The 12,652-nt window shown below is 42.6% G+C and overlaps 1 protein-coding gene across 2 annotated transcripts in view; it reads left to right on the top strand.

The window, feature by feature from the left end:
• The window catches only part of NUP54 (nucleoporin 54), a 70,909-nt gene extending 66,959 nt beyond the window's left edge, over positions 1-3,950 (top strand). For both annotated transcript variants that reach the window (XM_044303598.1, XM_044303607.1), the window contains 2 exons: positions 993-1,103; positions 3,409-3,950. In XM_044303598.1, coding sequence (XP_044159533.1) covers positions 993-1,103; positions 3,409-3,537 — 240 coding nt within the window. In that variant the 3' untranslated portion in view covers positions 3,538-3,950. The remainder of the gene's footprint in view (positions 1-992; positions 1,104-3,408) is intronic.
• Positions 3,951-12,652: the final 8,702 nt, after the last annotated feature.

Genomic DNA, 12,652 nt, shown 5'->3' with positions numbered 1-12,652 from the left:
TTGAGTTAGGGAGGACGGAGTTTTGGCTGATGTCTGAGGGAGGACAGAGTTTTAGCTGATGTCTCTGAGGTCTGATGGAGTTTTGCCTGACGGAGGACGGAGTTTTGTCTGATGTCTGAGGTCTGATGGAGTTTTGGGTGACGGAGGACGGAGTTGTGTCTGATGTCTGAGGTCTGATGGAGTTTTGCCTGACGGAGGACGGAGTTTTGTCTGATGTCTGAGGTCTGATGGAGTTTTGGGTGACATAGGACGGAGTTTTGTCTGATGTCTGAGGTCTGATGGAGTTTTGGGTGACGGAGGACGGAGTTTTGTCTGATGTCTGAGGTCTGATGGAGTTTTGGGTGACATAGGACGGAGTTGTGTCTGATGTCTGAGGTCTGATGGAGTTTTGCCTGATGGAGGACGGAGTTTTGTCTCATGTCTGAGGTCTGATGGAGTTTTGGGTGACGGAGGACGGAGTTTTGTCTGATGTCTGAGGGCTGATAGAGTTTTGTCTGACGGAAGACGGAGTTTTGTCTGATGTCTGATGGAGTTTTGCCTGACGGAGGACGGAGTTTTGTCTGATGTCTGAGGGCTGATGGAGTTTTGCCTGACGGAGGATGGAGTTGTGGATGATGTCTGACGATGTCCTAATATGTATGCCGTAGGTATGTTTTTTTTTACAGCATTCTTATAATTGTTGTTGCTCAGAGAACCCCTTTAATGCTAATTTAAACCACATCCTGTAGCTGATCCCTCCAGTTCATATGTATTTGGTAGATGTAATGGTATCTATAAGATGCCTACACTTTTTTTTGCTACTTGCCAAAATACTGTCCCCTGTTTTTCTTAGTGAAATTAATAAAGATATTTTATTGTATCTGGGAATTTTACCGTCAGTGGATGGGAGAGCAAATCCATATGGCCATTTCTGCTCTATATCTGAATTTTGTTGCAAACATGTCTGTGAAAGTATGTACAGAATGACTTTACTGTTGGGGTTTGCTTTGCAGGGTAGACTCAATGAGCTAATGTCACAGATCAGAATGCAGAATCACTTTGGGGCAGTGCGATCAGAAGAAAAATACTATGTAGATGGAGATCTGTTGAGGGAAATTAAGCAGGTAAGAATGCATGTTTTTGCTTAAGCATTTGCCTTTCAGTCGTTTTATTCTATCATTGTTTGCACCTGCATCTAACATATGGAATCCTACAAAACTTTGGAGACCAACAGTGATAAGTCAGATGGATCAATTTTCACAACAGATGGCAATTTGTCATCCTTGGCATAAAGCAGTGACTCCAAGTTTGACTTTTTTTAAAACATTTTTTAACCTTGGTGATGAGTGCTGTAGTGCTGAGTAGCCCATGCAATCTGCAGCTGAGGCCCGCTGTAACATATAGCTGGGCTCTCTCTGCAACTGCCAAGATTGGAGTTGGCTTAGATTCTGCCTGTTTCACCCTCTAGATGCCACAGTCAGTATTAACTGCAACATTAAAGGGTTTCTACCACCAGAAATACTGTTATGTAGCTGACTGACATTAGCGATGCGATACTGTCAGCACTACATAACAGTATGTTTCTAATGTTAGTCCCTGCAGCCGTTTTTGTTAAAAATGCACTTTTATTATATGCTAATGAGCCTCTAGGTGCTATATGGGCGTAAAATCAGCACCTAGAGGCTCCGTCCACTCACCCTGTATTCCACCCAGGTCCTGTGTTGTGCCCGCCCAGCTCCTCTTGATTGATGCCACTGTCTCCTGCATTGTTGGCGAAATCCCGCTCCTGCACCGTTCACTTCGGCGCAGTGAGTGAATGATGCGATCCTGGTGCCGGCTTCCTCACTGCGCCTGCGCCGACTACGTCACAGTGAGGAAGCCGGCACCAGGATCGCATCATTCACTCACTGCGCCGAAGACCGAAGCACCTCTAGGTGCTGATTTTACACCCATATAGCACCTAGAGGCTCATTAGCATATAATAAAAGTGCATTTTTAACAAAAATGGCTGCAGGGACTAACATTAGAAACATACTGTTATGTAGTGCTGACATGGGCGCATTGCTAATGTCAGTCAGCTACATAACAGTATTTCTGGTGGTAGAAACCCTTTAAAGTAGTTGACAGAGGGTGGAGGCTCTCTCTCTACCCTATTGAGGCCCCAGCGATGTGATTGCAGGGTCCTTTATGGTGGTCATGTACAGAAGACTATTAGGCCCTTCCAGAGTTATGGTCTAATGTGTGAACTGACAGAAGTATTGTAATGTAGTTCACCAGCGATTCAGAGGTTTGTCTTTAAGTCTCCTAGTGGGACTAGGGGAAAAAAGTTAAAAATAATTCAAGTAAAAAAAAAAAATCTACCTTTTCCCCCTTATCTGGTTCTTTACTATTGTAAATAAAAACTAAAACACACCACATATGATTGGTATCCCCTGTGTCCATAACGACCTGACCTATAAAACGATCACGTTACTAATCCCAAATGGTGAATGCCATAAACAAAAATAATTTTAAAAACTTGCAGAATTGCTCAACCTCCCCAAAAAATTGTGTAAACAGCATTAAAAAAGTGTGTACCTGAAAATGGTATTGGTACAGATAAAAAAAAAAATGCAGCCCCTCCTGCATAAACTGTCCCAAACAGCTGCATTGATGGATTAATAAAAGTGTTGTCTGTCTTAGAACACGGTAACACAAAAAAACAAAGGATTTTCCATTTAAAAAAAAGTGATTTTATTATGCAAAATTAGTAAAACATAAAAAAATAAAAATTTGATATTGTCGTAATCGGATCAACTGGCAAAATAAAGTAATGTTATTTACCCCATGCTGTGAACTCCGTAAAACTACACATTGACAGAAATGCTATTCGGCTGCTACCAAACCGCCAGCAGTACCTTCAAGTTGCCGGCAGTGAGTTTCTAATGATGATTTTCTTACTGCATTCAGATGAGGCAGAAGTATGAAAAATGTTCTTTTATCCTCTGTCCGCGCTATTTTCCAGTCAGGGCTTGAAGTCAAGGGGGCAGCGACCTCCATGCTTCAAGGTAACCGCGCCCCCTTCGCCTGTGACTGACAGCCGGCTGTCGGGCATAAGCGTTGTCAGTCACAGTGAAGGGGCAGGGAAGGGTGCGTGGTTACCTTGACTTGAAGCATGGAGGTCGCTTCCCCATTGACTTCAAGCCTGACTGGAAAATAGTGCGGACGGAGGATAAAAGAACATTTTTCATACTTCTGCCTCATCTAAATGCATTAAGAAAATCGAAACTCACTGCTGGCGGTGTGGGATGGCTTTTGACAGTTTCCCTTTAAACACACCTTTACTTTACCAGTTTGTTAGGTGGATCTTGATTGGGTTCTTCAGTAAAATGTTACTGTATCCTGTGTAATGTGCCCAGAGGATGACTGTTTTTTTTCTTATCTATGTAGCACTTAAAGCAACAGCAAGAAGGACTGAGCCATTTAATCGGCATAATAAAGGACGACTTGGAAGACATCAAGCTGATTGAGCAAGGACTGAGTGATAATGTCCATATCCGCGGAGGAATGTTAAGTTGATATAATAAACTCCATCTTTTTTTCTTCTCAAGGACATTGATTGTACTATAAGTACCATAGCATTTTCAGGTATGATGAGACGGAACAGCGTCAGGTCCACTATTAATAAAGTACTTATTAATAAAGATCAAAATATGTTTTCTTTGAAATGTTGCCAAACGTTTGACACAGATTGGGGAGCCGAAGGTCCCACCTTCATTATCTGTCACTCCTAACAGAAACTGTGAATGCAGAGAGTTCAGTATAGCATAGTTTGGTAGCACTTTGGTGACACCCAGAAATGGGCTGTCAACAAATGCTAAAGGGAGTTATATTCAGTGTTGTTAAGACTGTTATAGATAAACACTGCTTTTTAATGTTCATATTTAATATGGGGTCTTATTGGAAAAAAGTGAATAAATATTTTTCTTATAGTTTGTGTGTGTATCTGTAAGTATGCTGGGGCCTGGTGGTGATACGATGAACTCCTTTGCCAGATAGTTTTAATGCTAGTGTGAAACTAGCCTTATGTTGTCAAACCCTTTTCACTGCATAGGGTTTTTTAAGCAATTCTCCTGAAGGCCATGAGCTCTTTCACATGAGCGAGTTTTCCGTCTGGATGAGATGCGTGTAGTGAACACAGTATTCATACTGAATCGTGACCCATTCTTTTCAATAGGTCTGTGCATCATCTCTGCGTTCAGGAAAAAGCACAGCATATTCTATTTTGTGTGTTTTTTTTTGTTTGTTTTTTTACACATCTCTGGTTCCATTAAGGTGAGTGGCCTTGTGTGAAAACAGAAGGCATCTGGATACAGTACAATTATCACTGATGGTTTCTAGTAGATGCAGAATTATCTTCTCATATGTAGTAAATGTAGCCGTTTTCCCCATGCAGCTCAGTCATCATAACCCTTCTTTGTTGCTACCTTGTATGTATAATAGTAGCAGATGTTTAAATGCATCACAAGATAGATTTCTATTGATGAGCGGCTCCACATAAGGCTAAGATCACTGCACAATGTGAAGTGTTGGCTAGAGCAATGTTTCTCAACCTTTCCACACCAAGTACCCACTTGTGACAAGGTTTAAACAAAGTACCCCCACAAAACTGATCAGTGATAAATGTTAATAAAATACGGCTACTCTCACACCCTTGTCTACGGCTACTCTCGCAGCTTTAATCTTCCTGCAGACAACAAACGTGGACCCATGATGTATGAATACAGCACTACATACCTATTACATCCAGTGACTGCTCCTCTGGTTGTAGATGGTGTTTTGTTTTTTTTGTTTTTTTTTAAACTCCTCTTCTCTCTTCAACCCAGACCTCCAGGACGACTTCTTCCAGCCATGTCTGCCTCAGCAGAGTTTGCCACACAGATATCTCAATTTCCTCACATTTCCATCCCCATTCTCAGCACAAACTCCCTCACCTGGTGCCCTCCAGAGCGCCATACTGTTGCTGTCCCCAGTACTGTGCCACATAATACTTTTTGCAGAAACAGAGTCCCCCTGAATAGTAGTACTGCACAGATAGTGCCCTCCTCAATAAGTATTGCCACAAAGCGCCCTCAGACATAGTTGTACCCAGCAAGTAGCAGACCTGACTAAGTGTCACAATGTGTCTCATAAAAAAGAATTGTGCCAAGGTGCCTCCCCATACTAAGAGTGCTCCAAAAGTATCATAAGTAGTAGTAATTCTCTAATTTGTAATAATGCCCCATGCTGTGCCAAAATGGTAATTATGCATACCATGAGTGCCCTGTTAGTAGTGCCCTCTAAAGTGTGCCCTATAATAATGTTCCTCCAGTAGCAATAAGTCCCCTCTATGGTGACACCGGTGGTCTGCAACCCCATAGTAGCAAAAATAATATACTCCCCTTGCTCCTTCCCATTCTATGCCGCTAGGCTCCAGTGGGCCTATTATGACTCGTCTGCTCATGATCACGTCATCACACCACATGTGCCATCCTCTCATAGGCTTCAGGCCTAGTGGCCTATGAGGTTGAATGACAGAGAGCCATCGGTTCCTGTGCCTCACTTCAGTATTTAACTGTGTCGACGCAATACAGTTGAATGGTGGAGAAGGCCCCATGTTATTGCCTGAGCAACCAGTAATGAAATTGCTGGATGCTTAGGCAGTTTTGTATACCTCCTGACCCTGCGACACTGGGCTACAGTGATGTAAAGCATGCTACCACTGGACTCTGGAGCAATAAAAAAGTGTTCCCTAGAGTTGTGAATCCCAATACACTTTCTGGTAGCTTTATGGATGAATCTGGGTAAAATTTTGTGGAGGAGCCGTGACCATTGGGACGAATTGTGATATCGATTGTGAGCCAGACTTTCTCATCTAACATCTGTGCATGACCTGACAATTACAAATGCTCTCGGAATTTTGTGCAAAGCCTCTTTCGAAGACTGAAAATTGTTATGCTTCAAAAGGGGACTCTATTTTGTTACTAGCAGAAGGACCCAGCATGGGTTTATTTCATTTAATGTTTGTGTGTGCCGTTAAGATATTGACAGTATCCACTATAACAGTGACGTCTACAGTACCCCACCCCTTTAACAGTGACCTCCACAGCGGCCTGCCCCCTTAACAGTGGCCTCTACAGCAATCTGACCCTTAACACTGACCTCCATAGCGGACTGTCCCCTTAACTGTGACCTCCACAGCAGCCTGCCCCTAGGGTGGTCAGAGGTCCGGTTTTAGGCCGGACAGTATGGCTTTCAGACTCCTGTCCTCCGGCGCAGGCTCTGGACATGCTCAGTCTCGGATAGCAGCACTGTGCTGTCGGAGTGTGAGCTACAGGGAGAAAGTCACCCTCCCACCCCTGCAGCTGACAAAGTTGATTTTTACCTTCATTTTTCCAATTCCTCATGGCTTAGTCAGACCTGGGGGCGGGGTTTTGAAGTCCATCTTTTGAGGGTGGCCTGAATGGCCACCCTACCTGCCCCCTAAACTGTGATCTTCACAGCATTCTGCTCCCTTAAGTGTCATCCACAGCTCCCTGCCCCTTTTTAAAGCTCACCTACAGCAGTGAAGAAAAATGGCTGGGTTGTTATGGAAACTTGGTGTAAAACTGTGTGTATGTGGAGACTAAGGGCCTGCGAGCTTCTATTGGCTGATCCGGGTCATGTGACCAGGCTTCTATTGGCTAATGCATTTTTTGGGGAATATCTCAGGAACGCTACGTGCTAGAGAGCTGAGACCTGGTCTAAAACCTTCCCGGACACCTGATGTACCTGTCTGACAAATTTCACGATTGTAAATGCGACGATTCCTTTAGCGGACACACACGCACTCAGCTTTATATATTAGATGGTAATGGGATGTCCCAAGCTGAACTAGGTGTGATTGAGAGATGTGGATATGCTTTTGTCCACGTAGTGTATGTCATGCAGAGGGTACTGTAGCTGCTGCACAAGTAATACTGCAGCTATCAGTTAAATCATGTCACTCGCAGCCTTATCTACTGCTTTTACAGTCCATGGCTGCCGTTGGCTCTGTGTATCTAGTGAGAGGCTCAAATGAACTCCTTACAAGCTGCTATATCCTCCTATAAAGTTTTTATACAGTACAGTTATTGGGGATCAGTCTTTTGTAGGAATATTTGTTCCTGATCAATGCACCGTGCAATTGTTCCGCCGATCATCTGATGAGCAAGCAAATGCCTGTTCATCAGGTGACTATCTCTTGGCCAGTGCCTAGAATCCTAATTTCTGGGGACCACATCAAGAGAAAAGAGATTCCCTTCCCATACAATGAGGATGATTGCTGAGCGTAAATGCAGCTCTCACCTCCTTTGACCAGCGGACAATTATCAGGAATAAACAGCTCTTTCCTGATCAGTGCCTGTATGTCAGTCTATATAAAAAGACCATTGGCAGGGCTGCACAATGCAATAGAAAATTGTATTACATTACAAAGTAGTAATATCCTGTTGTGAAGTAGAGTTCACGATCCTGGACAAAAAAAAATCCAGTTTGTTAGTCCAGTTCTATACAGATTCTTAATAACACCAGGCTGCCCACCTAGAAAATCTCAGTGCGGTCAAAACCACTAGATATTTGGACTGATAAGAGGAAGTAGAAGAGTGCTCCTATAATATTGAGGGGAGTCCTCTGTCTGCCACTAACATTTAACTAGTACAGTTTTCGGCATTGGATAGGTACAGTAAACTTTATTGAAATGTTCGGTTGATTATAATATAGAAAATTGTATACATGATTACCTGAGTATCGGCAATTAAAATAGATATATAGTGAAACTCGAACAATTTGAATATCATGTAAAAGTTCATTTATTTCAGTAATGCAACTTAAAAGGCGAAACTAACATATGAGAGACTCATTACATGCAAAGCGAGATATTTCAAGCCTTTATTTGTTATAACTTGGATGATTATGGATTACAGTTTATGAAACCCCAAATTTACAATCTCAGAAAATGAGACTATTACATAAAAGCAATAAAAAAAAAGATGTTAAATAGAAAATTTTTGGACCTTTGAAAAGTATAATCATGCATATGTACTCAGTACTTGGTTTGGGCCCCTTCTACATCAATTACTGCCTCAATGTGGCGTGGCATGGATGCTATCTGCCTATGGCACCGATGAGGTGTTATGGAAGACCAGGATGCTTCAATAGCAGCCTTCAGCTCTTTCTCTTGGTAATGCCCCATAGATTCTCAGGTCAGGGGAGTTTGCTGCCCAATCAAGCACAGTAATCCCATGGTTATTGAACCAGGTTTTGGTACTTTTAGCAGTGTGAGAAGGTGCCAAGTCCTGCTGGAAAATGAAGTCACCATCTCCATAAAGCTCGTCTGGGGAAGGAAGTGCTCCAAAATCTCCTGGTAGATGGCTGCGTTGAGTCTGGACTTAATGAAGACCAGTGGACCAACCACCAGCAGATGACATGGCTCCCCAAATCAACACAGACTGTGGAAAATTCACACTGGACTTCAAGCATCTTGCATTGTGTGCCTCCATTCTTCCTCCAGACTCTTGGTCCTTGGTTTCCAAATGAGATGCAAAAGTTGCTCTCATCAGCCAAGAGAACTTTGGACCACTGAGTAACAGAAAAGTTCTTTTTTTTTTTTTTTTTTTCCTTTGGCCCAGGTAAGACGCTTCTGACGTTTGTTGTTCAGGAGAGGCTTGACAAGAGGAATACGACATTTGAGGCCCATGTCCAGGATCAGTCTGTGTGTGGTGGCTCCTTGTGAAAGTTACCAACACTTTTGAATAGCCTTTTCCTGACAATCCTCTACATGCCGCGGTCATCCCTGTGCACTTTTTTCTTCCACACAACTTTCTATTAATGTGCTTTGATACAGCACTTTGGGGACATCCACGTTCTTTTGAAATTTACCTTTTGAGGCTTTCCCTCCTTATGGAGGGTGTCGATGATGGGTTTTCTGCACAACTGTCAGGTCAGCAGTCCTTCCCATGATTGTGATTCCTACTGAACCAGACAGACAATTACAAGGCTCAGCTACCCTTTGCTAAGGGAGTATGGATTAATTAGCTGACTTGAGTGTGACACTTTGAGCCTAGTATATTGAACCACAATATTCTTATTTTCTGAGATTGTGACTATGGGGTTTTGATAAGCTGTAAGCCATAATCATCCAAATTCTAACAAATAAAGGCTTGGAATATCTCGCTTTGAATGTAATGAGTCTCTCGTATATTAGTTTCACCTTTTAAGTTGCATTACTGAAATGAACTTTTGCACAATATTCAAATTCTTAGAGTTTTACCTGTAAAATATAGACCTTGCATTTCTTATTAAGCTATATATTAAAAAGTAACTGCTAAAAAAAAAAAAAACTAATACAATGGTAGTGGTGAGGTAGTCCCACTTAAGCCATTTATAGCTGAGTGGAATAATGAACGAGAACTATGGATACAACATGGCACAGCCCGCTCTGCTGTTTCCACCAGACATTGAATGGCTCAAAAGGGAATACCTCTTTTAAGGCTGTCTACACCTTCAGGGGCAATTTTATTTTTATTTTTTCGATTGCATTTTACTCATTTTTGGCTTAAAATAATGTTTTCTATTGATCTTTTATAAAAAAAAAGAAAAAAATATATGCAGCAGCTTTGTCGTAAAGAGTTAACTAATACCTAGCTGTAAGAAGCCTAAATTCACTTTGTGATAGACATCAAATAACTCTGATCTCTAAATTGCTAATGGCTCAAAAACTATTATTTAAGCAACATTATCGGTAAGATGAGAACTGAGCTATAAAGGGTGTTTATAAAGTCAGAGATGAGGAGCCGTCGGCTGATCTGAACGGAACACAATACAAGCACAGAATCTCAAGGCTGTACAGAGAAAGGGGCTCAAATGTTTTATAAAGACCAATTGAAAAAATTATTTTCAGCTCAAAATGAGTGCAATGCAATAATTAATAAAATAAAATACAAATTCCCTGAAAGGTGTCCATAACCTTTTAAAGGGGTTGTGTCACTTCAGCAAATATTATTATGTAGAGAAAGTTAATACAAGGCACTTACTAATGTATTTTTATTATCCATATTGCCTCATTTGCTGTCTGGATTCATTTTTCCATCACATTATGCACTGCTCTTTCCATCAGCGGTGGTCATGCTTGCACACTAACACTGGGTTCAGACCTGAGCGTTCGGAAACGAGCGCTCTGTATGCGCGATTGTACGGGCGTTTACAATCACGCATACAGAGATTGGCGTTCACACATTGTCGCGCGTTCCTGAATTTCTATGTGCGGGAACGCGCGACAAACACCCAAAAAAAAGCTCAAGCACTTGTTTGAGCGTCGGGCGTTTTACAGCGCGATCGTACGCGCTGTAAAACGCCCAGGTGAGAACCATTCCCATAGGGAATCATTGGTTCTTGCCTGTTGTGCGTTTTACAGCGCGTAGGAACGCGCTGTAAAACGCTCAGGTGTGAACCCAGCGTAAAGGAAAAGGCGTCTGCCTCTCTGGTGGCCAGGACCGTGGGAGCGCACACAGGCTGATGCTTTTTTCTATAGTGTGCAAGTACTGCCATCGCTGACGGATTGCAGGGTGGTTGTAACCATGGAAATGAGAAGCATGTAATGGAAAAATGAGTCAAGCCAGCAAAGGAAGCAATATGGATATTAATACATTAGTTAGTTCCTTGTATTATTAACTTTCTCCACATGATAAAGGGGTTGTGTCATTTCAGCAAATAGCATTTAAGTCTACTTTCTAGTTGTGTTCATCTTCAAGACATTACATGCTGTAGACCAGTGTTTCCCAACCAGTGTGCCTCCAGCTGTTGCAAAACTACAACTCCCAGCATGCCCGCACAGCCAGAGGCTGTCAAGGCATGCTGGGAGTTGTAGTTTTGCAACAGCTGGAGGCACACTGGTTGGGAAACACTGCTGTATACTGATGTGACTAATCTTGGCTTGAGGTTGTTTATTTTAAATTGTTCCTTAAAATTGTGGGAATGGTTAAAGACTATACTTAAAGGGAATGTGTCTTCAGAAAACGACAATTGTTTAAATCACATTTTTATGTTAAACTATTTTATTTTTTTCAGTGTATATAATCCTGCAATTTTCACACCAGCTGCCCTAAAATATGACTTCCTGTCTTTTGAGAGCAGCTACTGTACATGGCCATAGACACAGCTGATCCCACTGACAGGTTTATATACATTTTAATTTAAATGATGACATAGAAACATTTTTAGAAAATCGTCACATATTTGGAAAAAAAATGTTCAATATAAAACCAGATTTAAAGGGGTATTCTCATCTTCATGATCAGGTTTCAAATGTTTACACTGATCCCATACTTCATTTTTCTAAATTGCTTCTATTATTTATAATGCACCCATTTAGCTAAATTGCCTTCCCACATATCCATTGTTTACACTTGGCAACCCATAGATACGGCCAACGCTCCACGGCCGCATCTATGTGCCGCGCTTGCGCAGACCGCACTTACTTTTCCCCCAGGCAGCCGATCATTCCCACGAGAGCGCGCACGTCTGCTACAGAGCCGCGCATGCGCTCCCCATCTTGTTTCAGGGGAGAGAATTGAGGAAAATTAGCGGAGGAGCAGGGGCTTTGTGATCTATTGGCAGCGTTCAGCAGCGCAGCCCTGATGTCCTCTGTGAGTGGTGAAGAGATCGGGGGTGTGCTGCTGTTTATAACTATGAGCTTTGTATCGGGTGAGGGCAGCTGCCAGCTGAGCCGGAGAGGCGGGGGAGGTAGTGCAGAGAGGAGATCCCGGGGAGAGAAGTCCAGGATTTTGACCCTGAAACACAGGTGTCCGTGACAAACAATCATGATAATGGGCAGGAGAGGCTGTGAGTAATGGACTGTTTATATTTATGAGGTCTCCGTACAGATAGCGAACTCAGTCAATAAGGATTATAAAAGTGCAGTTTAACCCCTAACATTTTAAGGCTTAAAGGGTTTCTACCACCTCATTTGGACCTGATTAGCTGTCAGACACTAGCGATCTGCTAGTGTCTGCTCTACCTAACCATGCTATTCTAAGACCTCTGTATTCCGCCCCGCTCGTCCGTCAAGCCCGCCCATCTCCTTTAGATTGCCAGCCTCCATCTCATTCATTCGCCAAATTCTCGCGCCTGCGTCTGTATTCAGCGCAGGCGCAGTGACTGTCTGAACGCTCCCTGCGCCGATTACGTCAGAGTGCTCCGAGGAACAGACGGCGCAGACGCAGTGGAGATGCCGGCGCAGGGAGCGGCGGGGGGGGCATTTTTATAACTTTTGGTGCATTTTTTTGAGTCCATGCCATTTTTTTTTTCAAGCCTTTTCCCATAAACGTTCCTACTGGAATAAAATGACTAAAAGAAAAGTATAAAAAAAAAATGTGAACAAAAACTGCGGCAACAATAAGCTGCTGTTCAGCAACAGTACTAATGGTGAAGGAAATAGACGGAATTAGCAGAGATGTGTATGTGGCGGTTTAGAATCAATGCATGTGAAAGATAGATTCAGATGTAGCAGAGCTGAATGAGCGGCTGTTCAGCCACAGTACTAATGGTGAAGGAAATAGACAGATTTAGCAGAGATGTGTATGTGGCGATTTAGAATAAATGCGGGTGAAAGATAGATTTAGATGTAGCAGAGCTGAAT

This window comes from Bufo gargarizans, chromosome 1 (assembly GCF_014858855.1).
Source record: "Bufo gargarizans isolate SCDJY-AF-19 chromosome 1, ASM1485885v1, whole genome shotgun sequence".
Classification (NCBI taxonomy): Eukaryota; Metazoa; Chordata; class Amphibia; order Anura; family Bufonidae; genus Bufo; species Bufo gargarizans.
This window is presented reverse-complemented; position numbering and strand designations above follow the sequence as displayed.